Genomic DNA, 22,569 nt, shown 5'->3' with positions numbered 1-22,569 from the left:
GCTGGAAGCAGCGATAGGGCAGCCCAACAACAGGGAAACACTCTGTGCACTGTTCCTTGCACAAATCAGTGCATGGTGACACCAGTGCCCTCTTAGGGCACTGCTCACCTGACATCCCTTCATATACCAGCACCCTGCTGTCTGACTCACCCCAGCCCCCCAGCCAGTTCCCTGTTTTGCAGGCTAGGAGTGTTTCCCTGTGAGAACTTGGCTCATTCAGCTGTTGGGTGCTTTGCTCCAACTGAGACCGTCACATACATGGCTTTTTGAGAGCTGGCAAAGGAAAAAAAGGCAAGGATACCTACCCATTGGGTAAAAGAGATAAGGCCTTTTGGCATGCTCTCCAGCTTGCACAGACCTGTCTGATGCTACAAGCATACTTGGTGCATTTCAGCATCTCAGATGGTCATGATACACTGTGCAGTGCCGGAGCTAAGGGATTTATCACTTCTGTGGAGGGAGGGTCACTTTTCATCTTTTCTACATCTTTTCCCTTTCTAGTAATGCAGTGCCTTCTACCTCTTGCTTGTGTTCTGGTGTTGGCTGCCCCAGGTCTCTCCATGCCTATACAAACCCTAACCATCTTCAGGAAAACTCTCACCAACATTTCGGCAAGTGCTCTGAAGAAAACCAGTACGTAGCATCCCATGGGCATCACAGTGCTCTCACCAATCCCATTTCAGTTCTTTGGTCTGGGTCAGCCCAGGAGGCACAACCAGTGCTCTCAGCCAGTGATTGCTTGATAAAGTAACACATGGGGGAAAGTGTGTGACAGTGCCTCAGATCCATAAAACTTGTCCATAGTATATACAGGTAGGCAGGATGCAGAGAGGCAGCATAAGCCTCAGGCTTTGCTTATTTGAGGAGATTTCTGCTCATCTTGTAGGACAACCTTAACTGCATTGGGAGGGTGCAATCCTAAACCAAGTGAGTAGAAGACAAGGGGAGATCACACCAGCCAACACAGGGTGGATCCAGTGTTGTGTGTTCATGTACTTCCAGCTCTGGCTGGAGAAGAGCCTTATATCATCCCTAGCCCTGACCCTGCTCCAGGATAAAGGGCGGTGGATGTGAGGAAGCATACCCAGTGTAGGCTGCAGTACTCTGTGTGTGTGTGCACATACACCATGCACAATGATGAAGGTGTATGTGTGCAAGAAAGGGCCATTCCTCAGTTCCCTAAGTTGCTGGCAGAGGCAAGTTCTTCTTCACCTCCCTGCCCAGCATGACCCCATTTTAGCTACACAGCCTCTTTTTCAGGAGACCCAGAGGAGCCCACCAGTGTCCCTATCAGTCTCTAGGCCTGATACCAGCATAGCCCAGTAGGCTACATTGGTAGCCTTTTGCACTAGGGCCTTTCTATTAGGTATCCTGTTAGGGAAAATGAGCAAAGGGCTGAGGTCAACCCACTCTCACTTCCAGTGAAGCACATTGACCTTTAAGGACTGGGGCAACTGAGCATCTCCAGGGTATTCTGGCCACATGTCCATCCTGCCATAGTGTGAGGTGTGGTCTTGTTCTCTTGCACAGGTTTTTAGTAAAGTACTCTCTCTCCTATCCCAGGTTGGCCCAAAGATTGCAGCGAGCTTGTCTCTGGCAGCCCCAGTGGCATCTACATAATCCAGCCCACAGGTCTCCACCCCATCAAGGTGTACTGTGAAATGAACGTGACAAATGGGGGCTGGACGGTCATCCAGAGGAACCAGAAAGACACAGCTGTCACCTGGGCTGAGACCTGGAGCACCTATAAATACGGCTTTGGGAACGTGCTCAGTGAGTACTGGCTGGGCACCGAGTACATCCATCAAATCACCAAGCAGAAAGTCTACCAGGTCAGATTTGTCATCTGGGATGCCTCAAACAACATCAAGTTTGCAGACTACAACTTCTTCAGTCTAGATGATGAGTCTCATGGCTACCAGCTGCGGCTGGGCTCCTACACAGGGACAGCAGGGGATGGCATGGACTCAGACAATCCTAGTACTGTGCACAACAACATGAAATTCTCCACAAAAGACATGGATCAAGACACTTCAAGAAAGAACTGTGCATCCCACTCTGGGGGTGGGTGGTGGTACTCAGCATGTTATTCTGTACGGCTGAATTTCAAGGGTGGCATGACATGGGGTAGCCTGTGTAAAGGGGACTGCAAATCCTCCCTTATCCTCATCAAACCAGCTCCATACCACTAGCATTCTTCTGCACTGGATATGGCAAGATCAGCGCTCTGCTGGGCCACTCTTTATTGGCTGGGAGTCTGGGGATGAATAGGGGTGTTCCAGCATATCCAAAGCTCTTTTCTTTTGCTCTTCTGAAAAGTAGTGATGTTCCCTGCTTTATCTATGGCCTGTCACCTGTGATACATTTTTAGGATCATTAGTAGAATAAGACTTTATAAACAATTCAGTTTCCAAGTGTGCTGCTTCTGGGGAGAAAACTGTTATAAAACCCTCCTGATCCAGCAAGAGCTTATTCTCTTTCTCCTTTGAAGTTAGGCATGATGACCACTGACTTAAGCAGAAAAATATAATTCATTACCCAGTAACCTGTCCTAAGATGCTCTGAGGCCAGGCAGGCCATACCTCTGCTGTAGTCCGTGTTCATCTTGCAGAATAAAATTGTTTTCAGAACCGGCACAGACATGTGAAAATGTCCTTCATCTGATGCCTGCTTCTGCCAGGAGGCTCCTGGTGAAGTAAGAAAGCAAAAGGGAAATTTTTCACAAGATTCAAATGGGAATTAAAAATAAAACCTGCACTTAAGAGAGCTGAGTTTCAAGGTATGGATCTTTCAAAAAGGGGATGCAGTACCACATGGCCAACAGCTAGAGGTGAGGGTGGGAGGAAGCACCATCTCAGTTCAGCCATACCCATGTTGACCTGGAGACCTAAACAGGGCTGCCAGGCCAGCATCATCTTGCCTTGTCAGATCTGTGAATGATGGTCTTGACATCAATGAAGATGAAGATGGTCCTGACATTGATGAAGTCCTGACAATGAAGACTGAGAACTGGTAACAACAGATGTGGAGAGAAGGCAGAGGTACTTAACTTCTTTGCCTCAGTCTTGACTAGTGGTCAGGCTTCCCACATCTCTCATGTCCCCGAACCTCTAGGAAGGGCTGGAGGAGCAGAGTCCCTCCCACTCTAAGCAAAGAGCAAGTTCAGGACCTCCTGACGCAACTTAACAACTACAAGTCTATGGGCCCTAATGACATCAGGGCCCTTGTGCCATCCCTGCGCCAGGGGAGTTTTAGGTTGGATCTTAGGGAGAACTTCTTTACTGAAAGGGTTGTTAGACATTGGAACAGGCTGCCCAGGAAGTGGTGGAGTCACCATCCCTGGAAGTCTTTAAAAGACTTTTAGATGTAGAGCTTAGGGATATGGTTTAGTGAGGACTGTTAGTGTTAGGTCAGAGGTTGGACTTGATGATCTTGAGGTCTCTTCCAACCTAGAAATTCTGTGATTCTATGATTCTGTGATATCTATCCCAGGGTCCTGAGGGAATTGGCTGATGTAGTCACCAAGCCACTCTCCATCATATTTGAAAAATCATGGCAGTCAGACGAAGTTGCCAGTGACGGAAAATGGGAAACATCACTCATTTTTAAAAAGGGTAGAAAGAAAGACCCAGGGAACTACAGACCAGTGAGCCTCACCTCTGTGCCTGGGAAGATCATGGTACCAATCCTCCTGGAGGCAGTGTTAAGGCACATGCAGTACAAGGAGGTGATGTGGGACAGCCAGCATGACTTCACCAAGGGTAAATCATGCCTGACCAATTTGCTGGCCTTCTATGATGGAATGACTGCATTAGTCAACAAAGGGAAGACTGACCAATGACATCTACTTGGACTTCTGTAAAGCCTTTGACACAGTCCCACACGACATCCTGGTCTCTAAATTGGAGAGGTATGGATTTGATGGGTGGACCATCTGGTAGATAAGAAATTGGCTCGATGGCCACACCTGAAGAGTGGTGGTCAATGGCTCTATGTCCAGGTGGAGACAGGTGATGAGTGGCGTCCCCTGGGGATCTGTCTTGGCACTGGTGCTTTTCAATATCTTCATGAATGACATAGATGATGGGATTGAGTGCACCCTCAGCAAGTTTGCAGATGACACCAAACTGAGTGGTGCAGTTGATACAATAGAAGGTAATTCAAAGATAGATGCCATTCAAAGAGACCCAGACAGGCTGGAGAAGTGGACCCATGTGAACTGAATGAGTGTAAGTTCAACAAGTGTAAGTACAAGATGCTGCAGCTGGGCTGGGGCAATCCCAGACAGGAGTACAGACTGGGTAAAAAACTCATTGAGAGCAGCGCTGTAGAGAAGGATTTGGGGGTTCTGGTGGAAAAAAAAAAGTTCAATATGAACCAGCATTGCGTGCTTGCAGCCCAGAAGGCCAATTGCATCCTGGGCTGCATCAAAAGAAGAGTGGCCAGCAGGTCAAGGGAGGTGATTGTCCCCCTCTGCTGTGCACTCATGAGGTCCCACCTGGAGTACTGTGTCCAGATTTGGGGCCCAAGCACAAGAAAGATGTGGACCTGTTAGAGTGAGTCCAGAGGAGGGCTACAAAGATGATCAGAGGTCTGGAGCACCTCTCCTATGAAGAAAAGCTGAGGGAGCTGAGCATATTCAGCCTGAAGAATATGAGGCTCCAGGAAGACCTCATTGAGACCTTTCAATAATTAAAGGGGTCTTATAAAAAAGATGAAGAAGGACTCTTTACTCGGGTAGATAACGATAGGACAAGGGGAAATGATCTTAAACAAAAAGAGGATAAATTTTGACTAGACATTAAGAGGAAATTCTTCACTGTAAGGGTAGTGAGGCACTGGAACAGGTTGCCAAGAAAAGTTGTGGATGCCCCATCCCTGGAGGTGTTCAAGGCCATCGTGGATGGGGTCTTGACCAACCTGATCTAGTGGGTGACATCCTTGCCTGTGGCAGTGGGGTTGGAGTTAGATGATCTTTAAAGCCCCTTCAAACCCAAGCAATTCTATGATTCTGTGATTCTTTCTCAGCCAGCACCACCCTCGTGTTCATCTTCCCATACATGGGGGCTGCAGGCCCACCAATGACTCCAGGACAGCTAAGGCTGCCTATGCTGCCACCTCAGAAACACAGTGCAGCCATAGCTCTGCTGACTGCCTTGAGAACTCATGCAGAGATCTTGGCCTGAGAGTCCAAGCTGTTCAGAGTTCACAACTGCAAACCTTCTCAGAGCTCAGCTTTTATTTCAAAGACACAGGACAGCAGTGGCTTCTTTCAGGCCTTAAGTTCAAACTTTCCTCCATTGCAAAGGAGATCCATAGCCACATTCACCCTCTGCAGTACAATGGGACTGACTTACCCATGCCACCTGTCCTCCCCTCATGCTCTTAGAGAGCCCACCATATGCACCACAACCCAATTGGTGTTTGTGTGTGTGTGCCTGTCTTCCCATTCCCAGCATGGAACAACCACCCAGCCATGGACAGGGGCAGACGTGGGGCAAGGGTTTTGTGATACCATGGGCTTTTCTGGCCCTGGTGACTGATACAATAATAAGCCTTAGAGCCTTACAGCCACAGTCTTGTGCACAGTGGCTGGAACAAGTCATTGGAAGCATCCAGAGACCTGAGAACCAAACCACAGATCTAGCTGTGTAAAACAACCACATCAGAGGGAAAAAAGTTTATGTTACAGGCTGATGCTGGGGAGAGTCAGTAGCAGGGAGAATTGCCCTCAGACCTTTCAGTGAGGAACATTCAAGCATTTCATAAAAAGAGGAACATCAACACAAAAGCTCTGCAAAGCACACCAGCTCTTCACTGGCTCAGCAGAGAAGGAAAATCAGCTCCACGGCTGACTCCACTGCCTGAAAAAATCATCTTAAATGAGCAGCCACCATGCTAGGCCTGGGGAAACGTGTGCTCTCTATGTTCATGGGAAATTTGGAATTCCTTAGGCAGGTGTATATTCTTGCCTAGGAGATCTATGGCAACACATGTGCATAATGCACCCACTATCCCCCAGGTCCACCATCCTGAAGGACTAGACAAAACCATCCCCACACACACACTTATGCACATTTCTGACGCAACAGGGAGAGAGAAGGCAGTGAAGTCTGGCTCCAGGGTTTATTGTAGCTGATTTCTGCCACCATGGTTAGCAGAGTTGAGGGGCTGATGGGGCCTGAGGAGTGAGCAGGGTCTGAGCAAAGCAGGGATTGCACAGGGAATGGAACTTGCACTTCTACCCTTCATCCACCCCAAACCAGTGTCCCCGTTTCAGTGCTGGCCAGCACAGTAGCACTGGGTAAAGCTGCCCACATGCCCGGGGCTCCAGGAGGTGGCTCCTGAGCCCCAGAGCTGTGGTGTTTCAGCTGATTACAGTGCAGGAACTGCAGGCAGTGCAGGACAAGCTCTAGGGCTGGTGCAGAGTTGCTGGCAGGCACAGGAACAGGGCACTACATTCCTACAGCCTCCTGGGAGTCTGGCCACTTCAATACAGATAACACACATCTGTGGGTTTGACCAGCATGAGGGAGGATGCGCAGTCACCACTGTCGCAGAATCCTGGCCAGAGGATGTGGTTTTTGGCATTGAGCAGGACATTCTGGCATCTGTCATACCACCAGCCCCCGTAGCTGCTGGCACAGTTCCCACTGTACTGGTCCTGATCTCTGTCGGTTGTGCTAAACTTCATGTTGTCATGTATTCCCCCCTTCTTGGGATAGTAACTGGTCAGATAGTCATCCCCATCACCAGAAAACCGACCCAGCCTCAGTGGGTATCCAGTGGCTTCGCTCTCCACCCTGAAGATGTCATATTCAGCATAATGGGTGACATTGGCTTTATTCCGCACAACGAAGCGGACCTTGTAGGTGCCTTGCTGTGTGAGCAGGTGCAGGTACTCAGTGCCCAGCCAGTGATCACCCTGCACATTCCCAAAGCCATACTTGTATGTGGTCCAGGATTGCTTCCAAGTGAGCTCAGTGTCATGAGAGTTTCTCTGGACAACAGTCCAGCCCTTTCCTTCGGTGTCCATGTCGCACCACACCACCCGTGGGGGAGACTTTGCTGGCTGGATGACATACACCCCACTGGGGCTGGTCTTGCGGAGATGGCTGCAGTCTGCGGGGAAACCTGCAAAAGCAGCTGTGGTAAACAGAGAGTAGGGTGGGAAAGAGGAGGGCCATATGAGTCCGTCAGGACAACAAGAAGCTCCTACAACAGAGAAAAAGGACCCAGAACAAAAAGGGCTGTTTTTATCTGTGGTCTAATCTGCATAAGTGCTTCCACTGGCTGGGATCTATTAGATCTAATAGATATGCCCTGGGATCTATTGCTCATGACTTGATATTTCATTTGGAGCCTGCTGATGCATCTGTACAAGAAGGGAGGGGGAAGAAAATCTTCCAGATACCGGTCACATCTTAGAAGCATAGCTGACCTGCACACTGAGCCCTTAATATATTGAGCTGCAGTTCCTGCAAAGATCAGAAGTGTGCAAAATGCTCCACTGGATGAGGACATGTATGAAAAATTATGTTTTCCCTGGAGGTCATGGCATTGCAAAAGAAGACTAAGAACTAAGAAGTTTTACCTAGATCTGATGGAGATGTCTTCCCTCAGCTTGTTGCAGTTTATCTGTTAGCAGGACTGATCTGTCATTATTAACTTGCCAAACTAGTTTGCCATCTAATTTGTTTTTCTTGTTTTGTTTCTGATGATGGGCAACTTTCTGTGGATACTTCAGATTCAGCCTTCGAAATTCTGCTTATCTTGGGCATAAAGGTCTTGCATGGAATGTTACCCTCCCTTCAAGAAGGAAGGGAAGACTCCTAATCAACAAGAGCTACAAAAATAAGTGGATGGATGGATGGATGGATGGATGGATGGATGGATGGATGGATGGATAAAAAGATAGATAGATAGATAGGTAGATAGGTAGATAGATAGAGATAGATTTGCTGGGAGGATCTCTGATGGAGCTGAGGTGTAAAAAGAAAAAAGCACTGCAGAGCAATCCTGCCAAGTTACAGTGTTTAGGCAGAAACACTTTGGTTTCAGCCTGGAGCCACCAAGGGTTTTAGGCTGGCTTAATGAGTGTCAGGCTTCTTATCTTACAAGATATGGTCCAGGGGTTAGTGTGCATGAGGAATTGTTGTGTTGTGCCTAAGCCTGACTGCATCGTGGCCTATCTGGCACTTAGCAGACCCATGGGTCAGTGCTGAGCCAAGCAGATACTTTCCTGCCTTGGTACCCAGCCATTGCCCCCAGTCTAGTCCATCCGTACTTACCAGTCCGGGAGCTGGCAGTGGGTACTGCTGGGCCTGCACTCACACAGAGGAGAAGCATCACCATCACCACAGGCAGGATGACAAGGTTCCTGTGGAGCAGGCGTGTCCCAGCCTGAAGCCCTGGGGATGGGAAGGCCCAGCACTGTCAGGATCCCTGAGCAGCCCTCCCAGCCCCTGCCAATGTCCCCCAGAAAGCCCTGACCAGAGAGGGCAGAATCACAGGACCCAGATCCAGAGGATGGGTCCTACTGTACACGTACCACCACCCAAGCAGACAGGAGGAAGTCTCCTGGTCCCACACACTAACATGAGCCTAAGCCCTCTGTTGCTGGCCACCGGAACACCCCTAAGCCCTGCACCAGCTCAGTACTGGGGGAGATGCCAGTCATGCCTGGGGAAGGACCCCTGTGCATCCATAAGTGCCACATGTATCAACCAGGAAAGAAAAGAAACAGGTTGGAATTCAGTAACCTCCTCCGACAGGACAGGGGAATACAGGACATAGTTAGCCTGGAAAAAGCATAATCTGGCACCATGAATGTGTGTTGTCTGGTGCTTTGGTTTTGTATTCCTTCTGCTACCTTGGTGCCTGGCCTTGCATCACCCAGGCAAGATCATGGTTGCTGTCCTGACAGTAATCTTGCGCCTTTGTGTACTCACCCTGTGCAGGTCTCATTTGAGCCCAGCACCACATATGAATGCAGTGTGCCTCTGGGAAGGTAACTCACCCATCACAAAAGCACAGCTGAGCAGAGAGCAGGAACTCAGTGATGCAGCCTCCCATGCCAAGCTTTGCATGGTGACTTTATAGGTACTGCACCCACTTGTGGTCACAGTTGTTATTTGTAGAGGTACTAGTAGACACTTACAGCACTTACAGACTGTGACTCAAGCAACTTTCAGATCGCGTGACAGCATAAGTAAGCTCACTGGAGGGAGGGAGTCATGCCCTTCCATCCAGAGAAGTACAAAATAATCCCCTCCATAAGGAGGGATTTCAGTTATTGACTCTTTCAGCTACACAAACACTACATGTGAATTGCCCACTTGGAACAATTTCTGGAGAGCCATGATCAAACTCAAGTGGAGAGAGCCAGCTTTTTAAGGACACAGACTACCAAGGTTAGGTTTCCATTTGTCCAGTTTCAAAGGTGACCTTGGAAAAATGAGTACACATCTTCAAGAGACCTTCCTACTTGCTAACTCTCCACTGGCAGGTTTCAGGATCAATGAGTTAAGTCATTGGGCTGGAACCAGTGTCCAGCAGCCAGAAGTTGTTGCATACAGAATGTCCCAAGGCACCACAATCTGCATAGGCTAAGCAGAGAGCATGGCTCCAGGTGACAAACAGGTGTCTGTGGTTCCCTTTTCCATTCTCCTTCCCAAACCCTGTCTTTGGCCTGGCAAAGCCCTTCAGAGCCCCCAGCCCCAGTAATGTTGCCCTGTGGCAAAATGCTCTCAAAACAGGTGGTTTGGGAGAACTGCCTTTTAGGCCAGAAGGTGCAGACAACTCTATCACTTTGTCAAGCCAATTCTAAGAGTGTAAAGATATGGCCCTTCTGCTTTTTTCTCCTGGCAGACAAGCACTGTTTTCAGCAGTGTATAGACCAGATCTGTCGTCTTCTTGTCACAGCTTTAAATCCAGTGTGCACACCAAACAATCAAACTGAGGCTCCAACCGAACTTTCCATACTGCAGGAACCCATGTCAATTAATGCAGCTTGGAGGTCTGGATGGACACTGGCATCCAGCCCTCTCCGAGATAAGGGCTCCTTGGATCAAATTCCATCTGCACCCTTACATCTCACCCCTTCTTGCTTGGTTAGAGAGTGAGAGTCTGAACATCCCAATCCCCTTGCCCTTAGCCTTCTTTAGTTTGAGAGAAGCATAAAAGCAGCAATTCCAAGTCCATAGGTGTAGGAAAGCCCAGGTTACCCTGAGAAGAAGGACCCCAGGCAGAAGGGCTATGCTTCCGTTCTGTGTAGGCACGGGAGGGAAGTGGGTGACTTAGGGGCTCCCATGAGCCACCTTGTGTCAGAGGCCATTGGAGGTAAGAAATGGAAGGTCTCAGGTTGCCTGTGCCAGGGCTAGCTGGCGAACTGTTGCTTGGCCCACTGCTCACAACAGGACTGCTCGATGCAGAGGGAACATGAGCCCCATGGGGCATGGAGAGAAAGTCCTCCCTGCTCCTTTGCATAGCAGACTCCACTAGACTGTGCCAAATGAATGCATATGGTATTTCTTTCAAAGAAGCAGTGTGTCAACAGGACAGCTTATCTGCAACTCAGCAGATAACAGACAACTCTGTTGTAACTTTAGCTCAAATATTCCAGTGTCTTCAAGGCTATAAAACAAGTGTTTTCTATATCACTCTGAATTGGGATCTGTTTATAAGAAAGATGCAAGAGAAACTGTGAGAAGATAAAAGTTGGAAGCAGAGCTGAGGTCAACATCCAAACACTGCGCTCCAGAGAGGGAGAGCACACAGCACTGTGCAGGACTTAAGGGAGAATGAGCTACATCTCTGGGAGAAGCAAAGGCTGGCTGCTCCTTAAGGGCAGGCAAGTCAGGAGCTCAGTCAAGAAAACAGTACCCTCACCAAAGGGGCTCTGTGTTGCAAGGGCTGAGCACAGCAGACAGCTGAGTGTTGGCGACACCCCTAGACAAGGCAAACCTGGTTGATTAACCAGGTCAAGGATACTATACAAAAGGACAAAAGGCAAGGAACAGGTCTGGGGATAAGCTACAACATGGATCAGAGTGGTCAATCTAGGAGACAAACTACCTATGGTATAGGTCTAAGATCCATTCAGAAAGCAAGGCCATAGACAGGACTGGAGCCCAGTTACCCATACAAGTATTTCAGGTCAAGACTAAAGGCCTAGGGCTGAGCTGGAACTTCATGGATGCATGGATTGAACTAACTGAAGGTCCCAAGTGGAGTTGGTGCCAGGGGGTGCTGAGCCATTAGGGCACACCAATGTGCTCAAGGCCATGCTAGTAGCAGTTAATCCTAAAAGGGTAAATCACACCTGGCTGTACAAGTCTCTCATGCTCCACAGGCCCTCTGACTGTGTTCCCTAGCCTTTACTATTGCTCTTCACACTGATAAAGTGCCTTTTCCTGGGAGTACAATGCATGTTCTGCTGCATCCACCTCTGCATCTTGCACAACACCTGGCACCATGGCTGTAGTTGTTAAGAAATACAAGGGCATAGGGGCTGAGGAAGGAGTGCTCTTCAGGGAACTAGAGAAACATGAGGTAACAAAGAGTGGAACAAACTTTGAGTGTTGCTGGTCTGACCTCTAGGACAAAGCAGGGAAAATTTAGCATGGGTTACTTGGGGTCATGTCAAGTGGGTTTGTTTGTTTGTTTGTTTGCTTTTCCCAGTGTTTGAACAGCCTCAGCGTAATACTTTTTTTTTTTTAATCGAATTTTAATTTCCCTTCCTTCTCTTGTGTCCATCACCTCTCATCCTGTCCCCGAGCATCTCATAGCAGATTCACAGAATCACAGGGTCATACATTAATTTAGGTTGGAAGGGACTTCTGGAAGTCATCTTGTCCAACCACCTTTCTCAAAGCAGATCTATAAAGTTCACATCCTTGTCCAGTCAAGTACTGAAAACCTATAAGGATGGAAATCCGACAGCCTCCCTGGGTACCTGTTCCAGTGTTTGACCAACTTCATGCTAAAAATAGTCCCTATTTCTAACTGGAATATTCCAATATTCCAAGTTAGATCTATTGCTTCTTATCCCATCACTATGCACAATGAGAACAATCTGGCTTTGTGTTCTCTGTATCTCATGAAGTAGTTGTAGACAGCATTAAGGTCTTCCCTTTTCCTGCTCTTCTCTTTAAGGTATTGATCCCTAGGAAAAAAAAAAAAAGATGGATTGGAATTTTCTTTAAGAATTACATGCTGTAATTTGCAGAGAGAGGCTTGAACTAAGACCATTTACATCAGTGCCATGTCACACTTCCTAAAACTCCCTTGTGACTGCTTCAGGGGCAGTGGTACCAGGGACAAGCACAGCACATGTTGCAAAAGAGGCAGGGTGGTTGTGGCAGGCATGTCAGGAGACACATGGAGTAGTCCTTTCTGAAGTTCAGTGCTTAGATAAAAAATGCAAAATTTGCCAGGAACACTTGAGTACCTCTTTCCTGAAAATAGTAGAGGATGTAAATGGGTCCCCAATGGCTGTTTAGCTCAATGCCTCCTCTGGAAAGAGCGATTTACCCATTGACATTTGATTTCCATCCAGGAAGGGAATGTCATCTGGGTATTTACTTTCAAGTTGAAATGTTCAGGGTGCTCAGAGGATACTGTTCCCTGGGGAAACCCTTCAAGCAGGGAAGTGGGAGTGGAGGTGGGAAGAGGCAGACATTGTAAATTGAGGTTGTTCAATGCACTGTCTCATGAGCTCTTAATTATTTGCTTTGCCTCTGAAGAAATATCTGCATCTTTTTAAAACACAGCCTTCTTTGTTTGAGGACATATTACTTAATGATGAAGAGCAAATAAGCCATAAAACATTGATGCTGTTGCCAGCCAGAGCATAAGTGCTGTGGTTTGGGTCTCGTGCCTCCACCCCCTTACCTGCCGAGTCCTATAACTTTCAGGCTGGACACCTCTCCAGCCAAGCCAAACCTGCCTGGCTTTCCACTCTGCAGGGTCCCCTCAGAGACAGCATGGGTGAGTGTGGGCTGGGCTGGGAGGGAATGGCACTGTGTTGCTGAATGTGCTGTGGATCCCAGAGCACTTTGTCTGCTGCTGGGCTCACTTCTGCCCACACCCTGGCTATTGCAACACTAAGTCCATTAGTCTGCCCAGACTCACTGTGCCCTGGGGTGGGAGCTGGAACAGAAGACTGCATTTTCTGCTATGTACACGCTGTATCGGTGTAGCCTTGCAGTGCCAGATAGCCCATTTTACAAGATGCAAGTTTACCAAACATTCTTTGTAATTTTCAGTTCTGCAGAGAAAATATTAAATACTCTAGCACAGAAAATGGATTTTATAATTATTAATTTTTTTTAGATATTCTTCTTATATAATATTGAACAGGTATCAAGATCTAGAGTTTAGATGATTTGAAAACACACTGCTGTCCCCAGAAGAACACCCAGGAGTGGCTGTTCTTCTCCTTTGCATCTACATCCTAGTCAGACCTTTCACGGCTAATTATGGAGGAATGGGCCAGTAGTGGAAGGAACATTGCTTCTCTAATGGCCTGAAGACATGATATCTTTAAACAGGTCCCTAAACACAAGTGCATCAAGACGCTCAATGTTAGATAGCAATTGAGAAACAAATCAGTTGGACTGGAGAGTGATTAAAAGAGCTCTGGTGTAGAACTGTATCCAGCACAAACCATTTGGACAACTCTCAGTATTCCCAGAAAGGGGTGTTTATATCTAGGATGGCTGCAATCACACATACTAGTTCCAGTCTGGCAATCCCAGTTTGAACACTTTCCTTCTCAGTCATCTCTAAGAACCTGCCAAAACTAGGTATCCCATGGCAGTGCTGGGATAGGCTCTGCTCCTGTTCAAACAGTAGAGGGATCATACTAGTAATCTGACAGGATGAGCTGTATCTATTATATCATGGATTTGTTTTCCCTATGAGTAGGTATCTCTGTAATTCCCCGCTGTTCAGGAACCATGATAAATTTTCTGTCATTTTATTTAGATTTAATATTACAAAAAGTGTGCTGGTTTTCCTAGCTTCTCCAAACAAGAACAGTCTGGGTCAGATGGCTACATGTGGACTTTCTGAAGTAGCCATATATAAAAGAGATAATTTGCAACAGCTAGGCAGTGGCTTTTGAATGTTTCTTCTGCTTCCTCCGACACATCTGGGTTCTTACTACCCACCAACCTGGGCTGGGAGCAAGTGTACTCCCAGTTCACACCAGAGAATACATATGAATGGGAGCTGGGAGGAAAGAGGATACCTCTTTCCATCCTTACCCTACTTGTTATCTCTAGCCCCAAGACTTGGTTTTCACAGGGATTTCTGATTACAGTTACTTTGGGTTTGGACAAGGTTTTCACACCTTATCTGTCTCAGAAATCACCAACATAAGCTGCCACTGCTGATGACTCCTGTCAATGAGTATTTGATAGTTCATCTAAGGTAGTGAATTGGGACTTTGAGCTCCAAGAGGGAGCTCTACAAATAAATAAATTTATTTTTGTATTTTACTCTGCAAGAGTCAAGTGGGACTCATGGAAGAGTTATGTGCCCTTTCTTCTTCTTCTTTTATTTTTTTTCAATTTCTTCCCATATTAGCTACCCGGTACCTTTGTCTCCTGATTTGTACCTCCCTGCTGGCTCCGGCAGCACTTCTTGCCTTTGACATAAAAAACTTACATCTTTGCAATGGCACACTGGATGAAATTATGAATCTTCACCCAGAGTCCTTCCAGCTTGGTAAGTATACCACTGTAACAGGGAGAGGCAGACAAAGTCATGTTCAGTAAGATCCTAGATAGCTCTCCACCCCAACGTGACCCCACCCTTGTGCCATGGAGGAAGGACTAAATATTACTCTATGTACAGACAATACCAATTTGCTACCAATTTAGGCTACTTTACTGGAACAAGAATAATCTCAGAGTCATCCTCTGATTGTAGCCTGCCTCATCTTCTGTGTGACATTAAGTTCTTCTGCCCATATGTGAGTCCAATAGTCTAAAACCCAGAGTTCCCAAGATCACAGGAAAAGGAAAAGGTCCAATCTCACTGGCAGGAAGACCAAGGCAATGGTGCTCTGGACAATGGGTGCTTCCTTGGAGAAGTAGTGTTACAGGTGTTGAAGTAGTGTTACAGGTGTTAAACCAAATGATCACACTGTTTTGATGACAGCAAGAACATTAGCCACCTCTGGAAATCACAAGGTTAGCAAGAGAAAACTGAATGCAGAGGAAATGAGTGAAGTTACAACAGAGTCTGTAGTAACAGTCAGAATCCGTAGTAAGTAGTGTCACTGACATAGGCTAGTCAGATGACAGCAGGGAGTAATTTATTAACTACCAGGGAGCATTGGAGCTATGAGGAAGCCTCCTAGAAAAAAATGGGTGGCTGTGTGACCAGAAAGAGATGGTTCACTTACAATGGAATAAGAGTTTTTGGCAGAAAGGGACAAGGTCCAAGTGTTCAACACTGGTTTCACATCAGCCTTCACTGCAAAGGTCATCTGTCAAGAAAACGCCAACATGGAGAGCATCTATGACTGAGCGCTTGGCAAGCTTCCCTGAGAAGTGCAAGTCTGAATACATAAAAAGAAGTGTGCTCTGAGCTTCACCCTCATCTCTCACTCAGACCACTGGTATGGTTCTCTAAAAACATAAGCAGCGTGAATGTAAGCTAGGTAAGCAGGGAGACATGCCAGGTAAGACCATTTCAACTTGTGGAGGTATGAATCCAAATGGACAGGAAGTGAAAGCAGAAGAGAAGAGGGGCAGACTTTGACTTACAAACAAATGTTAGTGAATAGCTTCATATCGCTGTAGTAAAAGTAAATACCCTGCTTAGAAAGTGCACGGAAGTTGCAAGAGTGTTTTCCACTCTACACAGGCTCAGGCCAACCACCACATTTACTGGTGAGTTTCAAGAGATATTTAGTGAGAGTTGCAGAAAGGGGGTAAGAAATATGCCAGGTAGACTGTGCCAGGGAAAACTGAAGAATTTAATTGTCCAGCTCCAAAATCAGATGACTATGGAGGAGGATGTGTTAGCAATATACAGTCTAGCTGCAGGAAGAAGTGTACTCTGGTATAGCAAAAGAAGGAATGGGCTTATACACTGTGAAAAAGGATTAAGTTAAACATTTCCTAAGAGGGAGAGGACACGAAAGAACTAGTTGAGAGAGAAAGCAGGAAGCAGATATTTGAGGATGGCAAAGAGCAGCAGCTGTAGGGTTAGATGTCTATTTTGGAGAGGGGATGGGATTAATTTGTTTGTTTGTTTGTTTGTTTGTGATGGGCATGGCTCACAGGCCTGTGATCCATGCGTCTGTTTTTTAACCATCATTGTATACACACAAGGTGTCTTTGTGAACAAGTTGCATTATTTCACTGTGAACCATCCAGCAACACCCTTCAAATTCCTTTCTGAGCCAGCTGAGCAGAGCTCCTCTTAAAGTTCCTGATACCAGAACTGGTTTTGCTGTGTCATCTCTCACATTTCTTTCCCCTCTAATCCCTCTTCTTCCTGAATCTGTTTCTAACTTCTACTGTAAATTAGCAACTGTCTTCCTACTGTTGCTACCACTATTTAAGGTTCTTCCCACACAAAGTGTGCTCTAACCATTCTCATCAAGGAAGCATCTGCCCCATACTAACATCATGTAAATTACAGAATCACAGAGAATGGTTGAGATTGGAAGGGACCTCCAGAGATCATCTAGTCCCCCTGCTCGAGCAGGGTCACATAGAGCATGTTACATAGGATGGCATCCAGGTGTGTTTTGAATAGCTCCAAAGTAGAAGACTCCACAGCCTCTCTGGGCAGCCTGTTCCAGTGCTCTGTCACCCAAGCTGTAAAGAAGTTCTTTCTCATATGACAATGAAACCTCCCGTAGTTCAATTTATACCCATTACCCTTTGTCCTATCACTGGCCACCACCGAGAAGAGTTTGGCCCCATCCTCTCTACATTGTCCCCTCAGGTATTTGTAGAGCTAAATTGCCCTGAACTACCATCTGGCTGATACCTGAAGTGGTAAAGGTATGCTACTCTGGAGTGAGGAACAACAACAGCCAAAAAACTGGAATATCATCTGGAGAAGATTATGTTCTCCCAGTAGGCATTTGATATGTACTCTCAACACTCAGTCCTGTCTCCTCTGTTCTTTTCAATTCAGATAAGGATGACAAACATGTTCGGCAGGTCAGAGACATTGCCCCTCATCCACCAGTGGCTCATGGTAAGTCTATTCTCAAGAAGTACATCTGCTCAATAGATTGCACCATTACTAAGAGCCTAGAGGCTCGTGAAGAGTTCTCAGCCACCTCAGTCCATATCCTACATGTACACAAGCTCCTGCCAGGAAAAATGTTGATTTTCTAATAGGCTACAGAAGTGTCACAGCTCATAGTCTCAGATGGACCCTAATACCAGCCATGTCCTGGATTTAATGATGAGGGATTTTAACATGAAGTTTCTATCTAAAGATCTAAACTGTAAAGTCATGCTTCATTATTTGCCTTCAGATTGTGGCGTTTGGTTATTATCCTATTTTTGCCATTCATTTGAAGACAAGGCAGTGTGGGAAAAGGACTGACTTCATAACAGAACTCACTAAGTCAACATCAGCCCATATGACCACATGATAAGGTTTCACCGGGTAGAAATAACCACTGGTATGTGGGTGAACACATCACTTCATTGTTTAAGGGGCTGACACTCTAGAGAATGGAAAGACTGATAAAATAAAATAAGTCAGAAAACCTCTAAAGAGCTCTTGGGTAAGCCCAAAGAAAACCAGTGGATTTGTCCTATTGAGATCACAAAGGCTGATTTTGTTATGAGCAATATGGATGTCTGGACCACACTCTGGGTTTTCTAAAATGACTATAAATCTCTAATCCTTCCATGCAAGTGGCTTTAGAACCCAGATTTGCATTTATCTCTGTGGTGATATATCACCAACATGCTACAGGTGAATCACCACAGCACTGCAGTGGTGTGGTGACAGAGACACTGAACTGGACAAAGTTGTATTGTGTGCTGGTTGAAGGCAATGTTTTTGATTATTTCAAGACTTTAAATTACTCCTGTGGAATATGTCAGGAATACAGCTCAGGATTGTATGTGCAATAAAATATAGGTACAAAAGAATTACCAGGTGATTTCAGTGTCTCATTGTATGCAATGCAATGCAATAACCAGCTCTGTTTCCTGCTCCAGGCTGGCCCAAGGACTGCAGCGAGATCCCTGCTGGTAGCCGCAGTGGTGTCTACATAATCCAGCCAAAAGGACTCCACCAGCTTGTGGTGTACTGTGAAATGAATGTGACAAATGGGGGCTGGACAGTCATCCAGAGGAACCAGAAAGACACAGCTGTCACCTGGGCTGAGTCCTGGAGCACCTATAAATATGGCTTTGGGAATGTGCGCAGCGAGTACTGGCTGGGCACCGAGTATATTCATCAGATTGCCAAGCAGAAGGTCTACCAGGTCAGATTTGTCATCTGGGATACCAAAAACAACATCAAATTTGCAGACTACAACCTCTTCAGTGTGGAAGATGAATCCCATGGCTACCGGCTGAGGCTGGGCTCCTACACAGGGACAGCGGGAGATGCCATGACTTCAGACAATCCCAACACTATGCATGACAACATGAAGTTTTCCACAAAAGATCGGGATCAGGATACTTACAGTAAGAACTGTGCCTATAGCTATGAGGGCGGGTGGTGGTACTCAGCATGTTATTCTGTACGGCTGAATTTCAAGGGTGGCATGACATGGGGTAGCCTGTGTAAAGGGGACTGCAAATCCTCCCTTATCCTCATCAAACCAGCTCCATACTGTTAGTGCTTCTTCCCGCTCCTGTATGAACTGGGTGCTCTCAAAGGCTCTGCACAGCTTGAGCGTTTCTGTAGCAGAGAGAAGAGCCTAAGAGTATCAGGGTTTTATTGAAATGCCTCTTTCTTTTTTCTGTCTCTGAGTGGCTTCCCCTTTCTTTAGCTCTTTCCTTGTGCTTGCCAATGATTCCTTTTTATTACGTTCATAATCAAGAAAAAAAAAAAAAAAAAGGTGAAACGTGGATTCTGCATATACCTTCCCTGTTGGAGGAAGACACTGAACCCTGTAATGACTTTTTGTCAGTGATTATTAGTTGCCTCCAGAATTCACAATAAGCAAAACAGCTTTGTGCCACGAATTCCATACACTCTGTGTCTCTCTGTGGTGTCTGGTAAAGCAGCCAAATAAATTTGCTTCCTTGAGCTCCATTAATGAATGTCTGTTCTGTATCTCTGATGTGCTCCCACTCAGACCAAAGAAATCCCATGTCAGGTGCTAAGACTGAAGCAATGGAGCTTATAGAGAGAAAAAGTCTGGAGTGTTTCTCACAGAAATGTATGTAAGAGAATTTAAAACAAGTTACACTGAGATATAGGACCTGTAAATCTGTGCAGGAGGTTTCAGAAGGGATGCAGCACATGAAAGAACTCTTCACACATCATCACCATGTTCACAGTCCAGTGTAAAATTCTGTGGTGATGTCCCTGTGATGACATCATCCTGCTGGGAGTCTGTGTCTGTCAAGAGTTGGTCATGGCACCTGCATGTCTGCACAGTCATGCTTTGATCCTACATAAAAATGATATCAAAGATGTAAGTACATCTTTCTGCTGTGACCAAGAAGCACTGAACATAATGGAAGCAAAAGAAAGGTAGGTTAGATGTTAGGAGTTGGTTGAATTAGGACAGATTATAATGAGGAAAGAGCCTATTACAGGAATGAGCAGAGTGTAGCTCATCATATCAAAATTCCAAAGATCAATTTAGATGAACCTTTGTCAGGAAAGGTGCAGACTGAGCTGATGCTGTGAGGCTGCAGGACAAGGTCCCTGAAGCTCCTTCATCCCATGACACTATGGTGCTGCCAGGACATAATGTTCAAGAAGCACTGTCACCCTCACAAAGGGTTCTGGCTTTGTTTTGAGGCAGCACAGCACCAGCAGTGCTTGCTCTCTCTTCACTTGCTCTCCTGAGAGCCTCCAGCACCAAGCAATGACCCACGAAGACAGAGTGCAGAGAACTGGTGGGACCTCAGAATCCAGCCCATGCCAAAGTCTCTTACTTTGGCTGGAATCCCCACTTGGCCTTGGAGGGTGACCCATTAGAGACTCTGCAGTGTCACTTGGCCCTTTCCAGAGATGAGAGAATATCCAGCTTTGGAAACAATCCAAATTAAATAAGACATAGCCCTGAGCAGTCTGATCTGCTTTGGGGGTCAATTCTGCCATGCAAGGGTTGGACTAGAGATCCTAAAAGTGCCTTTCCTGACACCAGTTATCCTCTAAGACAGAAAGGGAACATTCACTCTGAGAAAAAGCTATGCCTTTGATTCCCTCATTATAGTGTCTCCTTGCAATGGGCACCACAGTGCAGAGAGGGAGTGCACAGGGCAGGTCAATGATGGGACTTGGCATCAGCTGGTAGAGAAACACCCATAGCAGCAGATGAGGAGAATGGGTGGCTGGAAGGTGTTCTCCCTGCCATACACTGTCCTCAGAGCAGATTTGGCTTTCAGAGCCAGAAGGCTCAATGATTTCAGGTGGCACCAGGCAGACTGAGAAATGACACTGCTGCTGCTCCTGGGCCTCTGAGGTTTCCAAGTGGAACTCCAAAACTGGACTTGTGTTTGCACGGCCAGTCTAAGGAGCAAATGATCCTCATCCCCGCACAACAGCACATCCCAGTGTGCAGCCAGGTTGTCATCTCTCCTACAACAGCACTAGCTCTACACAGCTCCTTCTAAGCTTTGCTTTCCAAATCCAAATGCTTTCTAAGTCCTGCTTGGCTCCTGGCTACCCAATGGTAGTGACCTCCAGCTCCCAGCAGTTCAATGGCAGCTTTACTTTGCACAGTTCCGGTAGCCAGAGTTGGTTTGAGGTGACACCTTGTATTGGGCTTACATGGCAAGGCTGTGGTAGCAGGGGAGCTGCAGAGAATTGAGAATGAAATTGAGAATGAAATTCTCAATTCATTGAGAATTCAATGCAGGGTTGAATTCTGAGAGAAGAGCCCATTAGCTGTCCCATGTTAGAGAGGAGCAGGTTTGAGATGTCTCCAAAAGGACCCGCCACTGAACAAAGCTGAGCTAATGAGCAATGCTAGTACTCTGGAGGAGTACTCTGAAGGGGAAAACTGCTGTTAAACAACAGCTGGGACAAAAGGGTAAGAAAACAGGGAGAAACAAACCTACAGACCCCAAGGTCAGTGTAGATGGAGGGCAGAAGGTGCTCCAGGTACCAGAGCAGAGGTTCCCCTGTGGCCTGTGGAGAGGCCCCTGGTGGAGCAGGCTGTCCCCCGGCAGCCCATGGGTCCCACATGGAGCAGATCTCCACGCTGCAGCCCATGGAGGAGCCCCCCTGTGGAGCAGGTGGATGTGGCCTAGAGGAGGCTGCGGCCCATGGAGACCCCCAGCAGGAGCAGGCCTCAGGCTGGAGCTGCAGCCTGTGGAGAGGCGCCCACGCAGGAGCAGGGGCCTGGGGTGAGCTGCTGCCCGTGGGGGACCCATTCTGGAGCAGTTTGCTCCTGACAGATGGGCCCCATGGTATGGAGCCATGTGGGAGCAGTACTTGAAGAGCTGCTGCCTGTGGGCAGCCCCCGCAGGCTCAGTTCAGGAAGGACGGCGTCCTGTGGGAGGGACCCTGCATGGAGCAGGGGCAGAGAGGGACTGAGCAGGAGAGGCAGAGACAAAGAGACTGACCTTGCCAAGGTCAGTCTCCTAATAAGAGGGTGAGCTTCTCTGATGAAACTGGTAGAAACTGGTCCTGTGGAATGGGCAAGATCCAAGGAGCAACTGAGTATGCACAAAGACAAGAGGTCAACTAGCGGTGACGAGTAAGAGTCATCAATCTTCATCTCGACGACCCCTGATGACCACCACCAGAATACACTGCACAGGCGCAGATGGGAGGATTTTATGGAAATGACTTATTGGAACTAATTTTAATATGAAGCGAGGACAGGTTATTAATATGTATTGGTGTATTGTGAAACTTCATGCATATGTAACTCTTTACTGCATATAACCAAGGCAAGTTGCTGAATCAGGGGCGCACGACTTTGGCGGTACTACCCCCCGTGCTGCCCAGCGCTGAATAAACATAACTACTTTACAATCTTACTGATTGTGGAGTCTGTTTTCCACGAGTCAAAGCCAGGGATAGAAGAATGGGGGCTTGCTTAATCATATTAATGATTTCTAAATAAAACAATCGTAATTATTAAAGCCAGGAATGAAAGAATGGGGCCTTACTTAATTGCTTTAAAATATATATTGCTGAGTGTCTTTGCTTACTACTGTGCAAATTAACCAAAACAAGGAGTCTTGGGGCCCCTCACAGAAGATGTTTCCTGACAAAAATGAGGAACCTGTCTCAAAAACTAGCTGAGACCGACCTTGTGGTTTGGACAAGAGCCAAGGAGCAGCTGAGTCTGTACAAAGGCAAGGGGTCAACTAGTGGTGATGAAGAGGAGTTATCAGACTTCATCTCCACAACCCCCGGATGACCACCACCAGAAGG

General features: G+C 46.9%; 3 protein-coding genes across 3 annotated transcripts; 2 read left to right on the top strand and 1 right to left on the bottom strand.

The window, feature by feature from the left end:
* The first annotated feature begins 445 nt into the window (after nucleotides 1–445).
* Nucleotides 446–2,828, top strand: LOC137842268 (fibrinogen-like protein 1-like protein). The gene is made up of 2 exons (XM_068656072.1): nucleotides 446–633; nucleotides 1,564–2,828. Exons 1-2 carry the CDS (start codon nucleotides 504–506, stop codon nucleotides 2,190–2,192), a joined length of 759 nt encoding a protein of 252 aa, XP_068512173.1. The 5' UTR covers nucleotides 446–503; the 3' UTR covers nucleotides 2,193–2,828.
* A 3,291-nt stretch (nucleotides 2,829–6,119) lies between these two features.
* On the bottom strand, nucleotides 6,120–9,223 carry LOC137842236 (fibrinogen-like protein 1-like protein). Its single transcript, XM_068656018.1, has 3 exons — nucleotides 9,020–9,223; nucleotides 8,292–8,411; nucleotides 6,120–7,134 (listed from the first exon to the last, which is right to left on the bottom strand). The coding sequence occupies exons 1-3, from the start codon at nucleotides 9,087–9,089 to the stop codon at nucleotides 6,491–6,493; spliced, it is 834 nt and encodes a 277-aa protein (XP_068512119.1). The 5' UTR covers nucleotides 9,090–9,223; the 3' UTR covers nucleotides 6,120–6,490.
* A 3,661-nt stretch (nucleotides 9,224–12,884) lies between these two features.
* On the top strand, nucleotides 12,885–19,272 carry LOC137842152 (fibrinogen-like protein 1-like protein). The gene is made up of 4 exons (XM_068655896.1): nucleotides 12,885–12,990; nucleotides 14,593–14,733; nucleotides 17,167–17,229; nucleotides 18,213–19,272. Exons 1-4 carry the CDS (start codon nucleotides 12,987–12,989, stop codon nucleotides 18,839–18,841), a joined length of 837 nt encoding a protein of 278 aa, XP_068511997.1. The 5' UTR covers nucleotides 12,885–12,986; the 3' UTR covers nucleotides 18,842–19,272.
* The last annotated feature ends 3,297 nt before the right edge of the window (nucleotides 19,273–22,569 follow it).

The sequence above is a fragment of the Anas acuta genome, chromosome 19 (genome assembly GCF_963932015.1).
Source record: "Anas acuta chromosome 19, bAnaAcu1.1, whole genome shotgun sequence".
Lineage (NCBI taxonomy): Eukaryota > Metazoa > Chordata > Aves > Anseriformes > Anatidae > Anas > Anas acuta.
The sequence above is the reverse complement of the archived record's forward strand: the minus strand, read 5'-3'. Positions and strand labels throughout refer to the sequence as shown.

Bases quoted from the DNA above. Each gene is read 5' to 3' on its own strand.
- LOC137842236 (XM_068656018.1), bottom strand. From the start codon at position 9,089: ATGCAAAGCTTGGCATGGGAGGCTGCATCACTGAGTTCCTGCTCTCTG. The intron at 8,412-9,019 runs GTGAGTTACCTT...TCCCATCCCCAG, and splicing joins CAGCTGTGCTTTTGTGATGG to GGCTTCAGGCTGGGACACGC. The intron at 7,135-8,291 runs GTAAGTACGGAT...CTGCTTTTGCAG, and splicing joins CACTGCCAGCTCCCGGACTG to GTTTCCCCGCAGACTGCAGC.
- LOC137842268 (XM_068656072.1), top strand. From the start codon at position 504: ATGCAGTGCCTTCTACCTCTTGCTTGTGTTCTGGTGTTGGCTGCCCCA. The intron at 634-1,563 runs GTACGTAGCATC...CTCCTATCCCAG, and splicing joins AAGTGCTCTGAAGAAAACCA to GTTGGCCCAAAGATTGCAGC.
- LOC137842152 (XM_068655896.1), top strand. The intron at 14,734-17,166 runs GTAAGTATACCA...TTTTCAATTCAG, and splicing joins CCCAGAGTCCTTCCAGCTTG to ATAAGGATGACAAACATGTT. The intron at 17,230-18,212 runs GTAAGTCTATTC...TTCCTGCTCCAG, and splicing joins TCATCCACCAGTGGCTCATG to GCTGGCCCAAGGACTGCAGC.